At 37.2% G+C, this 15,265-nt stretch overlaps 1 protein-coding gene across 2 annotated transcripts in view; it reads left to right on the top strand.

Moving 5' to 3' along the window:
- Nucleotides 1–14,437, top strand: part of THEMIS (thymocyte selection associated) — a 75,486-nt gene extending 61,049 nt beyond the window's left edge. For both annotated transcript variants that reach the window (XM_052681304.1, XM_052681294.1), the window contains 2 exons: nt 4,194–4,338; nt 13,396–14,437. In XM_052681304.1, coding sequence (XP_052537264.1) covers nt 4,194–4,338; nt 13,396–13,814 — 564 coding nt within the window. In that variant the 3' untranslated portion in view covers nt 13,815–14,437. The remainder of the gene's footprint in view (nt 1–4,193; nt 4,339–13,395) is intronic.
- Nucleotides 14,438–15,265: the final 828 nt, after the last annotated feature.

Genomic DNA, 15,265 nt, shown 5'->3' with positions numbered 1-15,265 from the left:
CACACTTCAAAATATTAAAAGCTGAATTTTCAGCCTAGTTTGGGCCTCTCCATGAACACTCTGTTTTATGACTCTCTTGCAGAATATTAGTTTGTAGTGCTGATAAATGGCCTTTTTTGTTTGAAAGGAGCATGATGTATTTGGACTGAAAAGCCATTTATCACACTTCCACTCTTTTTTTTCTTTCCTGCTGGCAAGGTGCATGTAGCAATTAAGCATTTTACAAGTAAATTACCAGTGTAGTATATGCCAAAGAAAAGTATCTGTCTAGAGCTTTGGCTTGATTTTCTGAAGACAGTAAAGTGTGCCTCTCCAAATTGTCTTTAAAGATTGTAGTAAAAGGTTTATGATCTGTATCTGCTAGCATGGGTGACTCATAATAAATATACTCCAAAGGTGTAGTGCCATGTCCAGCACTGATTGCTCCAGCAAATGAGTACTCCTCTTCACTGGAGTCATTTGTAATCATACAACAGCTTGACTTTCTGTCTGGAAAGGCACCGTTTTGTCAAACTGGTTTATGCCACTACATCTCTCATAGCATTTTCAGAGACTATGACAGCTGTTGGTTTCATATTTACTCCCACACTTTTCTGCACTTTAAACAAATGCTGCTTCTCTTCCTTACTCTGAATGTTCTAGATACTGTTGAAGCTTTCTTTCATTGTGTTTTTTTTTTTTAAACAAGAAAAGCAACTAAAATAGTAATGCATATTATGAACACATAAATTGTTTTCTTTCTTTATATACAGATTTAACAGTTTTTACTTCTTGTATGCTTTAACAGCTCCTCTGTCTGCTATTCTGCCTCAGAGGTTATACTTGTTTTGCTGGGCTACTCTTCCAATTAGTTTTCCTTGTCTTACTGAGAAGTTGTGACCAAATCATGATGCTGGCTTTATGTGTGGTATGCAGATTGCCTCCAGTAGTTTTTAGCAGACATTCTGCTTGCAAAGAAGCAGAAATGTCAGGATCTTGTGCATCATGGATTATAATTTTGATCCTCTAAGAGGAAAGATACAACACTCTATAGAGCTCCTCAACCTGAAGAAATGACTCAGGAGAGAGATTATATATGTAAAAACCTGAATGCAGGAAGAAAGTGAATAGAGAGTGAACACAAAAGCTGCATGAAATTATTTGGTAGGATGGTTTAAAGAAAAAAGGAAAATTACACAATGCAGAAGTAAGCTCTGGAACTCATTGGCACATGATGTTGATATCAGAATTGTAAATGAATTCAAAAAGCAATTGCACATATTAATGGAAGAAATATTCTCAGGGACTATTAATAGCCTGAATTTCTAAAGGCAGATAAGAATTCAGCTTGGAGCTGTGAGAAGCAGCAGCTAGCAATTGCAAGGGCAATTGGTGTTTTTGGAAAAGCTTCTCTGCTTCTGGTGCTGTAGAAGGGCAAAGTATTTTTGTGTGTGCAGACGTCACTGCTTCTGGGGTGGGCAAGGGGTGAGCTGTTGAGGTGAACTTACACACGCACACGTAAGTGTAACGCATTATGCTCTTTAAGCAACCAAGGGAAATTAATTCCAACTGCTCTCTCTGAAACTCAGTTTGCTACTTCAATCCATACATGTTGGATAAATTCTGCACTCATTTTCAGCTTCTGCAGAATGTTGCAAGTTTTGTCTTACTAAAATGATGAATCTCTGGTCTTTTAGTTCTCACATGAGCCTCACACTCATCCTGTTTGATCTAACGCCTCTTATTTCCTGAGAGAGACTTTGCTACACTATCTTACCTTTACAACCTTGTTTGCCCTCTGAGTTATTTATGGACAGTGAGTGAACCTCCATATAGACTGTGCTGTTAAACCTGCCTAGTATGTGGAAGATTACTTTAAGACTTTGTAATTTTTGTGCAGTTTAAAAAAGCTTCTTATCTCTGCTTGTCTCTGGTTTAACTGTTACCTGTAGATCCGTTAAGGATGTTAAAGTGATATCAGATCTCAGCAGATAAGGAAGTGACAGTCCAATTCCTGTTATCCTGTTGGTTCTTACGTGTTTGAGTTCTGCATATTTTAATTTATTTACAGTGAGCTCCAGGCAACTACTCTATCACGATGTTTGTCTTTGTTGTGGACTGATAAGATCAGTACAAACTCCAGTTACGCTATTCCTAATGAGAGAATATTTCTGTTTGAACACCAAGATTTGTTTCTGAGTTATTTAAGGCAACATAAAATAAATATTCTGAACATATTAATTTATTATTTTGATTGCAAGGATTAATATTCTAAATAAGGATCTGAATAGAAAATAAAAGAATGTCAGTGTTGGGTTTTTTTAATTTGATTTATTTTTTACTATTATTTCTATAGTTTAAAGTCATTTAGTTTCCTGAAAACTGACTTTTGACTGAAAGCATTCTGCGTGCCAATTATCCCCAATAATTCAAACAATTTGCCAGCAATACATCCCTGTCTTTCCCAAGACCTTTCAATTGTGATAAACAGACGTGAATGGTAGTGAGGATAGGACAAGTTTAGTGACGGCCTTGAAAACTGTTATTTAAGCATGTATTTTCTCCATTTAGAAGGTATTCAGTAAGTGCCCGTAGAGTGCGCTCATATTACCAGGGACAGGCTGGCAACAAATCTGTAGGCATATTAGGGTGCAGATGATCAAGAAAAAAACTGGAGATCAGAGAAGGGCCACACTCTGCTGGTGAAAGAAAGTGAAAGATCCTGCAACTTCAGTAAAGTCATTCCATATTTCACCAGATTAGCATTGTTTTAGTTCTAACCATATCATTTCCACTGGGTTATTTTTATTTCTTGCCATTAAGGGCTTTTTCTGATGTTTCCATTCTCTTTGAAAAATTTTCCTCGGCTTGAATTTCTTTCATGAATTACATCACTATTACAAGCTTTGCTTGGTGTCAGAGGCTCTTTTGCAATCAAGGAGAGTGCTAGCCAGCACTGTACAGACTGTACCACAGACTTGCATCAAACACTGTAACTCAGTCAACCCCTGCAGTTCGAGCTTTCAGTGTTAATTCAGAAAAGGGAGAACTACTCGGGGTTCTTCTAAATGAAAAAAAAAATAGTATTTTCCACTTGTATCATGTCATGACCTGAGGAAAATTGTCCATGTATTTTACAGGTTTTATCTTCAGCTCTTCTGCTCAATATGCTCTCATAAATATTTCTGTTACTGGTGACTTTCTTGTTGCTAGCTGGTGTCTTCTGTAGAAGGGGCAGATTATTGTTTAAAAATTGAGTTTGTGTTCTACTTTCACAAACTGTGGGTTGATCCTGAAAAGATCAGACACTATTGTTCTGTAACTACTGTCAATTTTACCAAAGTGACCTTTTGTCTCCGAATAGAATGATTTTATCTTTGCTGAGGAAAATCTATGTAAGATTTTGAATGGAAAACCTTACAAATTATCTGAAAAAAATGGACTTTCTGGTATAGTGATCGCAACTGAACTCTAAGGCACTGCAGCTCTACAGCTACTCCATATTTGCAATAAAGATAAACTTTTTTGACACTTTAAATTAACAACTACTTACACAGGTAAAAAAACATTTTTTTGACTGAATATTTGTAATATAAATAGATTACACTTTAAAAAAATAGAGTTACAAAAATATCTGTATCAAGCATGAAATTCAAGGGGTGAAACTTATTTTCTGCCATGTTATAGTATGGCATTATAATTAATTACACCATAATTGTCTATTCCTATCATCTTACTATCTCTCCATGCTATGAATGCTACTGAATAAATGTAATTGAAATGTCAGACTTCACACAGATTTGTGATATAATGTATATCAGAACTAATTTCATAACTCGTTATATCAATCATTAATACAATAGAAGTACTTATTCAAATACTTATTCAAGAAGAACTCTACATCAGCCAGAAGAGATGGGTAAACTTCCTCCTTGTGTTTGAATCTACATAGCCAATTAAAGAGAAGGAAGGTCTGTTTTAAAGATTATTTGTTTACATATAGCATCTTTTAATCATCTTATTTTGTGAAGTACTTGTCTCAAATATAAGAATTATGGTGACTGATGATTTGCTTTGGCAAACAGAAGATTTGTGGTTAAATTCCAGAGAAGTGACTCAAAGAATGTTGTTCTTATCTGTCACATCTCTAAAAATACTGAGTCTGGAGTAAAGATTTACACGTGAAGTCAATGTTTTCTTCTATATAATTTCAGAATTTCTGCGTAGACACCAAGAAGAAATTGTGCTCAAATCAAGATGCTGATGTTTTTGTTAGTTGCCAGAATGATTTGGTGCATCGTGACAATGAGAAGGACGCGACTGGGGAAGCAACATTAGTGGAAAACCGTGTGATTAAAGGTTAGTTAAGACTTATGATTTGAGTTATGTTTTAGCAAAGCTTAACTCCTGCCTTGATAAATAACTTATATGCAGCATTTTCTTGTGTGATTTTCATCTGGAATCTGTGCTTCAGTCGAAAGTGATGAACATTTCTGCTCCTTCTCCATAAATGCCGTAAGGCAAATTCATCCAAGCTCTCAACAGCAGCATGGTATTAAACTCCGTTTGACACTGAACCATGAGTACTCAGTAGTTTTTAGAAACGGACTTGTGTGGAAATATGCACTTTGTTTTTCCCTAAGAATCTATACATCTTCTGCTACTAATAAATAAATAAATAAATAAATAAATAAAAATTAATTCCAACAGATATATTAAGGATAAGCAAGCCATTTATATTAAACATTTGAGGATGTCTTCAACTTTTTTATTTATTTTGAAGAAAAATTAGCATTGAGCAAATTACTTGACTATTAATTGTTTTCAAGGACACCATTTGCGATAACTGGTTAGGCTTTCTACTTCTCTTTTAACTTTTCAATTTGTCAGAACATATTCAAGTAGAGAAGCCAGATGATATGAGGATAAATCCTTAAGACTTTGAAGTAAAAAAAAAAAACTCAGATGGTTTCATTAGTTATATTTCAAAAATGAATACATTACATTAATCATAACACCAGCACATTTGGAAGGCTAAAGCACAAATACTCATCCTCACAGCATTTGTTTATTGATAACTGATATCAGTATAAGAAATTCCCATAAAATCTCTTCTTCACTGTCTTCTCATTCAGTGTGCCAATCTCCTAAAAAAAGACTGCTTATCTGAAACTATGCAAATGCAACATAAAAAACCTTTATATTTAAAAATTACTGTAGTGTATTGAATATTCAATAATCTGTACTGCTGTGGAGGTTGATTGTTTGGGAACAGTTTTTCTAACAGCGTTTAGGTTTGCAGCAAGCTGCTTTGGAAGATAATCTCATATTTGTTATTTGGTGGCTTTGAAAAATCTCCCTGTAGGTTCCATTTTGTTACAACTTAATGATCTGATGATATTTTATAGTGGTAAATGGTGAAGCTTCCAGGCTGGCAGCTGTAGAGAACAGCATTCTCTGTTTAAACCCCAGGACAACATTGTTAACAAGATGAGTTAATGATGAACTCTCTTGTGCCAAGGGAACTACCTGCACATGACTGGGACTTGACTTTGACAACTGATGTCCATGCTGCAGGGAGCAATTGAATCACCACCATGGGTGATTCAGTCCCTGTAGGGTAGGGCAAGTGTGAGTGAGGTGTTCATGGTTAAACGGTACCTTCTATTCTACTCCATTGCAACAAGGAGATTTCCCAGCCCCTTTCTAAATCACAGTTAGGGGTACAAGTTCTGTAAATGTAGTGCTCAGGTGTTCAATATTTTCAGTCATAAAGACAAACTTGGACTACTTGCAGCTGTTCCTGTTTTGGAGCTTTTACTTACTGTGATTCAGAAGCATAGCAAAACAAGGCATCATTGCTAAGTGCCATCTGCCCTAGGTAGAGTCTGCCTGCTTTCTCACTCTTTATTCATTCTGAGTTAGTAAAATTACTCTTTTGTCCTTCCTACTAAGTCTTATTTGTCCTTGATAAGCTTCTAGAATCCCCAGAACTTCACCATTTTTACTTTATGTAATTCTATTTTTCTTTGCCATTTGAGAGCAAGATGTGAGGAGTGGCTGAGGTCCCTTGGCTTGTTCAGCCCAGAGAAGAGGAAGATAAGGGGAGGCCTCATGGTGGCATACAGCTCCTCACAGGGAGATGAGGAGCAGCACTGAGTTCTGCTCTCTAATGACTGTGACAGGACCAAAAAAACAGCATGGAGCTGTGTCAGCTAAGGGTCAGGCTGGGGTTTAGGGAAAGGTTCTGCACCAGAGTGAAATGGGCATGGAACAGGCTATGCAGAGCTGTAGTCACAGCCCCAATGCTGGAGTTCGAGGAGCTTTTGGTCACCATCCTCAGGCACAGGATTTGAATTTTGGGTGGTCCTGTATGCAGCCAAGAGTTGGAGCTGACACATGCAGGTCCCTTCCAACTCCAGATTCTCTACGACAGGAAAGTTTTCTAGTAACCCTTTTCAAATTTTATTATTATTTTTTAAAATTATCTTCTGTTCAGTGTTCTCCCATTAAGATCCTAACAATTATTTTGTTGTCCCTTCTCTGAAATCTGGGTTTTCACATCTTACACTTAATTTTATAGTCCTTCCTGATTCCAGAAAAAATATTTCTTTCAAATTTCAGATATCAGTCAGGCTCTTTTGCTTCTTCTGCCCATTTCCTATCTCAGGTTTTATTCCTATCCATTTCCCCAAGCTTATGGCTAGAGATGTATGCTTTGTAAATAGTTCTAGTTGTACGCCCAAGTACACTAAAGAAAAAATTGAAGTTAGAGCTGCTGAAGACTTTCTTGCTCCTGCTCCTGTAAAGATTTGCAGCTCTAATTCCTTCCACTTGGTCCAGTTCTAAGCTATGTTTCTGATTTCAATCATATCTCTCTTGCGTTATTCCTCATGAATGCTGCAGTTAATTAAATCTGAGCTCATTGTACATAGACTGTTAGGTGAGACCTAAGTTCAGGTAAAGATTAACCTATGTCACTGAGGATTTTCAAACAAAACAATCATAGAATCATAGAATGGCTTGGGTTGGAAGGGATGTCAAAGATCATCAAGTTCCAAGCCCCTGCTACAAGCAGGGCCACCAACCTCTAGATCTGGTACTAGACCAGGTTGCCCAAGGCCCCATCTAATCTGGCCTTGAGCAGCTCCAGGGATGGAGCCTCCACAGCCTCTCTGGGCAGCCTGTTCCAGCACCTCACCACCTCACCACCCTCACCACCTTAAAGAACTGCTCCTTGACATCCAATTTAAATCTTCCTTCCTTGAGCTTAAGATCATTCCCCACTGTCCTATCAAATCCTCAGTACCTCTGTTCAGCACACACAGAAAATCAAGAGACAATATCATAAAGCTTTTTCTGCAAGACTACAAAGCCTCTCTTGTTTAACTGCCTTGGAGGATATCCCTGAACAATTTTTGCATAACTTTGAGTATACTGTGAATTAAAAGTTGGAGACAGGTAAATCTAATAACATAGAACAAAGAGTGATGATAGATGGTACACTGGCACACCCAGATCAAAGCTGAAGGTTTTTTTCAAAGCTGTGTGTTAGTGAAGTCCAAATTATTGAGCTTAATTTAAAGTTAACTGCAAAATTACACAGGAGATTTGATTAGAAGATAAAGCAGTTCTTCCTGGCCAGTCAAGGGATCCCCAGGAGTCCACTGTTGCGTGCAGCACTGTTCCAGAGTGTATTCTGCTCTGTTAATTCAGAGGATAATGGATTAGAAAATATGTCAAGACTAACAACACAGAGACACTGCTGTGGGTTTTGAGTGGGAGGAAATGTACCATTCACTGACTAATCTTTAAACTTCTACTTGTGAATGTTAAGCCAACTTCCAAAGCATCAAGCCATTTCAAATTCCTAATACGGATATTGAATCCATGCTGTCTCTCTCTCTCAGAAAAACAAAACAAAATAAAAACAGTTACAGACAAAACTGCCATTTCTTATCAAAGGCTAGGTTGTTCTGAGGAGAAAGGCAACATGGTTCTCTTTCAGTGTTAACGCCTCTATTGTTTCCTTGCAGAGTTCATATTTGTAAAGGTAGTATTTATTATCTTTGTTTCTAAGAAATTCATCCTTATTCTACTGTTTCAATAAAACCTGATTTGGCCACTAAAAATATAATCTTATTTTTTTAGATTTGACTGAATTTGAATTCCTTAAAAATAGTCACAATTCTGCAAAGTTGTAACTCTTCACCTGAAATACTTGCTGTATTGGTTTGTTTTACTTTAATTTTGAAATTTCTTCTAACTGGAGTTTCTGAAACATTATCTAATGCTGTTTTGTTTTAGGTGGCTTTTTTTTGTGTTTATTTGTTTGTTTGTTTGTTTGTTTTAATTGGTATCCAGACACTTTAGAAAAGATATTTGAATGTTCTGTCCTTAAACACTTAATTTAGGAAGGCTGGGAAAAACAGAAGGGGCCTTTTGATTGCAATTCAGTGTGCACAAAAATAGTATACTATCTTTGGCAATGGAGATGATTTAAGAAATTTCTGCTCCTGTTCTTCATATTGTACAATTTAGGGCAATACTTTTGGTTACAGAGCTATACTCAAAAACACTGAAATGAATGGAGCATAGTAATTTCAAAATTTAAGCAAAATGAAGAATTTTAAATTACATTTTAAAAAGTTCTTACTTTGGCAATATCACAGGGAACATGCACTAATTTTCTGAATTCAACCATAGGGATAAGCAACATGAATTAGGAACCCTATACTGTATATGTGAATGACAACTCTTCCTTTACTTTCATTTTTAACTATGGAAAAATTTTTATTACCTTCTTTGCCTCCTTGAGTCCTGTAATTATCTTTAAAACAATAACTGTATTATTTTTCCTTTTATTTTGGGCCATATCACAGACCTTATTCCTTGTTGATGTATCTTCTGAGATAAGCTAACAAAAAATGTTAAAATAATGAGTTAAAATAATCAGACTGCATCACTTAATAGGATTATGTGTACTCTTTGGTAAATTATACTTATTTTTAGTTAAACTTAGTTTTATTCTTAGCTAATATTCAGGTTGTACAGCAGGGAACAGAAAGCATTGACTCTGCATCCTTTACACATTTCCCTTATTTATTAGATTTGACTGCATATAAAATATTTGCAATAAAAATGAGTTTCCAGGCAGGAGCATGTAGAACTCATTACAAGGAAAAAGTGTTGCAGTGTTACATGAAGGGAACTAAAGAGGATTTTGTATGAGTCGCCCCTCCCATTTTCTGCCCACGCATGTTTCTGCGGTGGTCCTTTTTTCAGGGGAGGCTCAGATTGGATATCAATAAAATTTCCTCAGCAGCAGTGGTAAAGCATTGGAACAGGATCCCAAGGGAGTGGCCATGGCACAGAAATTCCAGAGTTCAAGAAGCATATGGACTAGCGCTCAGACATGTGGTCTGATTTTTGGATGGTACTATGCGGAGCCAGGAGTTGGAACTTATTATCCTTATGAGTCCCTTCCAACTCAGGATATTCTATGGTGGAAGGTGGTGTGCAGAAGAGCAGATGGGATTGAGTAGGGGGCATGATGCCACACAGAGCTTCTATTCCCTCTATATCCACACAGACTTTATACTTTTCTATGCCCTCCTGCAATGACGTATGATGGCACCTGGAATATGCAAATCCTTAAAGTCCATGACAAATGTTTTCTGTGAGAGTTATTAATATATGAAGTGTTTGATTTGTAATTAAAAAAATATTTATCAACAGTAGTGCAGCAACAGAAAGTAATGACTGTAAGGATTCAATAAAACCAGAAAGATAGACTAGAAAAAAGTGGTAAAGAAGAAAAATTAGAAATAAAATGACAGTGAAATAAGTCAGCAGTTGTTTGTATCTTTCAGGAAATTCTTTTTTTTTTTTTTTAATTGAATTTAAGATTAAACTGTTCCAAACAATGTGCTAGTACATTCCCTACAGAAATAAATGTTAACCATACATGAATTTTAACCCTGCAGTACATATGAAATATTTTGATTGTTACTTTTAACAGTTTTTAAAGACATTATAAACCATCACTAGAAAGAATGATTGATGGATATCAAATGTCAATTGATATCAATGGATATCGGCCCAGGGAATAGTCTGTTCATTTCATTAGCTCTTATTCTGCACACTGACTTCCAGTAGCACTCCCTAAGGAATTAACTCTCACTAGGATTGAGGAGCATCAGAACCAGGCTCACAACAAATAAAACACTACTGTTAATAAAAACACTTTGACTAATACATACACTCTTCCGTTCTGTGCTTTTTCACTGAAGTAATGCTCAGACACAAGGATGTTATTTTACCTTGTTTGGTTCACAATATTATTGTGCATAATAATTCACAACTATTGTTTTCAAGTTAGTCATATCAAATGCTAAATGTTATTAATGTGGCTGAATGTTAGTTTATGCAGCATAAATCCTGAACTGAGATATTTACCACAGCTATAAAACTCTATTATGATCGTGGCCAGGAGTGTTTACTCGTGCAACCTTTTATATACATGAACTGGGGTTTCCAGCACTGGTTGCCTTCCAGCAGTGATGATGACAGGTTACTTTTGTGCCTGCATTTTGGATGAGTGCAGAATTGAGAGTTATGGCAACTGTTAGTGACCTTGAAGTCTGTGAAAAAAAGCTAGCATATTCAGAAAAAAAAATCCTACCCACCTGAGAATGTGAGTGAGACAAATGGAAATTTTTAGTCTGCAAAACATTCCCTTTCCACTATAAAGGCAAACATAATTATACAAATTGTTCCAGGAAGAGCGGAGTTAATGAAATTTAGTTTCATAAGGATTCAGGTCTGTTGTCCCCTGCTGCTCCTTTCCCTCCTTCCCTGATAATAACCAAAACTCTCCTTATGGTACTCCTATTATATGAAAAAGAGCAGGTTTGGAGCTATGTGTGTGTTGAGTAGCCAACCAATACACACATGCTGATTTATCCTTCTGTTTGCTGCCAAATGGAGAGTGTAACAGCTGTGTTCTGCATGCCTCTCTTTCAACAGAGGATCTAATACAACTTTCTCTTCTGTAATCACACTATGGCTTCTTCCCCCTTTTCAAATTTGACTGAAATTGGCAAGGACAAACTTTAAAAAGTACTGTAGAGATTGGCAGATGGATGGATAGACGGCATGATGACACAAGCCTCGTTTTCTTAGCAGTGTAGATGGTATATCTGATTCAGTAATTCTGTGTTGAGGCTAATGGATTTTTTTCAAGTAGGAAAAAAATTGCATTGATTTCACTGTTCAAAATCCCCTTGGGATCATTCAGCTTATCCCATTCATTGCTTAATGCTTTACTGAAGTGTAAATATATACATTCCAGAAGGCGTCCTACATTTTATTTTAGACGGGAGACAACTGTGATTTACTCTAGCCGGATGACATTAAATTTCCTTTTCTCCTTGAGTTGTCTTGCTTAGAAGTATATCATTTTGTTTTTCTGTGTTTGGGAAAGAAGAAGGTCTAGCTATGCCATCCATGTGCATCCTGTACTTTATATCTGTATTAGCGAGTCTAACTGCACAAACAATATTTTCCTTGCTGAATCACAGAGATTAGCTTATTCATTCGGTGCCCATTTTATTCATTAGTTTACTTTTACTGACAACAAGCACAGCCAACCTGAAAATGAACTACAGACCTGGAAATGTTTGTTAAGAAGATAGTAGCCACTTGTGTGAGTGCTGTGAGTGAGATCTCCATTGAATTTCTCATCATAGGGTGGATTCCTTTCCCTTTTGATGTCTAGATCTGGAAATATATTGCTAATTTAGTCATTCCTGTAAAGAAGCAGGGGTACTTGAAAGCAAATTTGTCCATGATAAGTTGTGTTCTGGTTCAGGTAGACAGCTCCCTGATGAATGTAATGGTTATTTCTGGCCTTAAAATCAGAACTTCAGAAAAAAAATGAGTCCTGTCCATTTCTCAGGAAGAGGCACCTCAGCCATGGAGAGTCTTAGAACGAACTGATAAGAACAATCATACATCTGGTTGCTTGGAAAAGGGGAATACAGTTGTCCCAAGAATAAGCTTGGGAGAATTTTTGTTTGAAAAGCTCAGTGCCATAAGGAAGAATGTATTCGATAAGCATGGCCTTGCAGAGAGATCAAATAGGCTGTGAGGGTTTGTACATATTTGCAAGTTGTTTCTAGTTACGTTGCTGTAAATTTACCAAACAGAAACAGCTGTTCCCAAAGCAGTATTTCACACGATTATACCACTTCATATGAGATTTGCTTTTGAAACACAGTGCCCTCTCAGCTCCATTAAACACGGGGCATTGTGACAAACCTGAGCAGTTCCTGTCTTGCTGCTGTACATCTCTTTCCCACTCCTGAAGTGCCAAAAAACATGGTGGCTCCAGAGGGAAAATGTGGGGCACTGCTTCTTGGAGGGATACAATAGGAATATATGAGCAAGGCAGGAGATCATGGGGCCTTTTGGCAGCAGGCTATAGCTCACACATGAGAAGAGTAAAATCAAGCTCTTTCCACACAAGGGATTAGAGCAGAGCCCACCTACTCTGGAGTTGCTAAGAGGCCTCATGTGAGGGTCTTTGCTCTGGTGGGGGAAGGCCACAATTTTTTGAAAGGTCAGTATGGCTGAAGGTTGGTCTGTGTGGACGCAAAGAAATGAACTTCAAGGCTTTTCACTTAAACTTCATATCATTCTCAAGCTTTCATCTCTATTTATTGTATTACATTCTGAATAAGAGAAAACTGGGGATTTTGGCTTCAGGAAGTCCTGAAAAGCCACCACATATTCCTAGCTACATATTCATCTTTTCAGGCAAAGAACATAGGAGCAAGTCTGCAACAGGGATTGTAGGTATTGCATGATGCACATGGATTGCTCATCTCTTAACAGTTTAATTCTGCTTTTTCACTCTCAGTGATCACACTTCTAAAGCATTTTATTAAACCTTTGAATGGTCTGTGGACAACTGTCAGGGAGTAGACAACAGATTAAGAAATATTTAGGTGTTACACTGAGGATCATGGTTTAGCGGGAAATACTGTTGGTAGGTGGATGGTTGGACTAGATGATGTTGGAGGTCTTTTCCAACACTGGTGATTCAGTGGTTCTTTGATTATCTGGTTTGTCTGTAGACTGTGTGGTACAAGCATAGCTCAAAAATTGAGAGAGGAATTCTTAAAAAGTGAAGATCATTTTATAAAATGGTCAGCTGGATTTCATTCTTGATCTGCTGCAAATGTTGTTCAGAAATGTGTGTAAGTCACTTAAGATCTCTGTGAATATCAGAAAAAAGAAGAGAATATTTTTTCCTTTGTTTTTGACTTTTGTGGTTGTGTGAATTGTACATTTTTTTCTGGGCAAGTGCAGAGCCTTCAATCTCCTTACAATCATTATTTGTTGATTTCTCAGGTCTAACAAATAAGACACTTAGAAAGTGTGAAGGTGAAAAGGAACAGAAAGAAGAGCACGACTATGAGTATGTGGATGAATACGTAAGGAAAGCAGTTCAAGATGGCACATTTTGCCAGTTGTATCCTGGGCTGCATCAGAAGAAACATGGTCAGCAGTATGAAGGAGGTGATCCTGCCTCTCTGCTCTGCTCTGGTGAGACCTTGCCTGGAGTACTGCATCCAGATGTGGAGTCCTCAGTACAGGAGAGACACAGATCTGTTGGAGTGCGTCCAGAGGAGTACCACAAAAATGATCCAAGGGATGGAACAACTCTCCTACGAGGACAGGCTGAGAGAGCTGGGGTTGTTCGGCAAGGAGAAGAAAAGGCTCTGGAAAGACCTGAAAATGGCCTTTCAGTATCAAAAGGGGGGCTGTAAGAAAGAAGGGGTCAGACTCTCTAGCAGGATCTGTTGTGATAGGATAAGGGGAAATGGTTTCAAACTAAAAGAGGGGAGATTTATACTGAATATAAGTTAAAAATTGTACTTATGGTAAGGGTAGTAACGCATTGAAACGGGTATCCAGGGATGTGGTGGATGCTCTGTCCCTGGAGTCAGAATAGACTGGGCTCTGAGCACCCTGATCTTGCTGTACGTATCCCTTATATTACTTTGCAGGGGGACCTTTAAATGTTCCTTCCAAGTCAAATGATTCTACAATTCCAAATATGGATAGCCTCTGAAGAAAGAGTGTGGTTGTACTCTATCATCACATATTGATGCAAACAAATGTTGTCAGAGTGATTTTCATGTTTTCCAGTAACCACTATCCTTCAAAATGAGAAAAAGTTTTCTCTGAGAGCTACCATCATTGATTGTTGCATATGTTCTGTGAAGAACGTGGGAAAGGCACACCTGAGTTAGACACAATTACTTGTGACCCAATGTTGCTCTTAGTGATGCCACTTTGTCAAAGTGGTATCTCTAGTTGTTCTGGTAATATAAGTGCATAGGTGGAGCTAAAACCTTAATTAGACCAACAATGCAAAAATACGTGAAAGCACAGACTGCAATCTTTGTTCCTTTTTTAGAAGTGTGCACCTTCTAGTCAATAATTAAGATCTGTCTCTTAAAAAGCTTTAAGAAAATTATTTGTGTTTCTACTGATTTGTTGCATTTCTGCTTTGGCAGCCTTCGGAAAATTTAAAGTACTGGTGAAGAGGACCTTTGCTTCTAAAAACTTTAAGTATCATTTCCAGCCAAACATAGATCAGATTTTTTCCTAGAAACGAATGAAACTGCATAGAACCAACATATTTTACTCATACCTGAACCTTCTATTAACTTTTCTTGACTTAGCTGAATTGCTTTCTTATCAAGAAAAAACCCAGGAATCTCAGAAATAAACTTGACATGTGTTTCAATTATTTAGATTTTTTTTAATTATGAAGTGATTATTTATTCAAAATGTACTTGTTATTTCAAAATGCCATGCAACATTTCTATTGCATTTGAGTTGGGCAGTGTACTGCACCTGAAATACGCTTCTATTTTTCAATTTTTTTCAGATCCCCCAGAAACATGTAGGAAACATACATGGTTGAATATATCTGTCTTCAAATATGACATAAAAGCAAACAGAAGCCCCCAGTTTTTCCATTCAGGAGTCCTCAAATAAGGACTGGTTTCCCCACAATCCCACACAGAGTTCCCCTCTAAATTCTCCAAACCCCACACAAAATTGCCTTCTAAATAAAGAGTGAATTTTTATGAAGACATGAGACTAAAGAGGTTCCCTGGGCTCTACAGGCATCAGTAAGTGGGAGCACACCCATGAGATGTCCAGCTTCTCCTTATGCAGTGGCAGAAGTATGTTGTAGCTTCTTGTG

This window comes from Tympanuchus pallidicinctus, unplaced genomic scaffold (assembly GCF_026119805.1).
Source record: "Tympanuchus pallidicinctus isolate F22 unplaced genomic scaffold, pur_lepc_1.0 scaffold1, whole genome shotgun sequence".
NCBI classification, from domain to species: domain Eukaryota; kingdom Metazoa; phylum Chordata; class Aves; order Galliformes; family Phasianidae; genus Tympanuchus; species Tympanuchus pallidicinctus.
The sequence above is the reverse complement of the archived record's forward strand: the minus strand, read 5'-3'. Positions and strand labels throughout refer to the sequence as shown.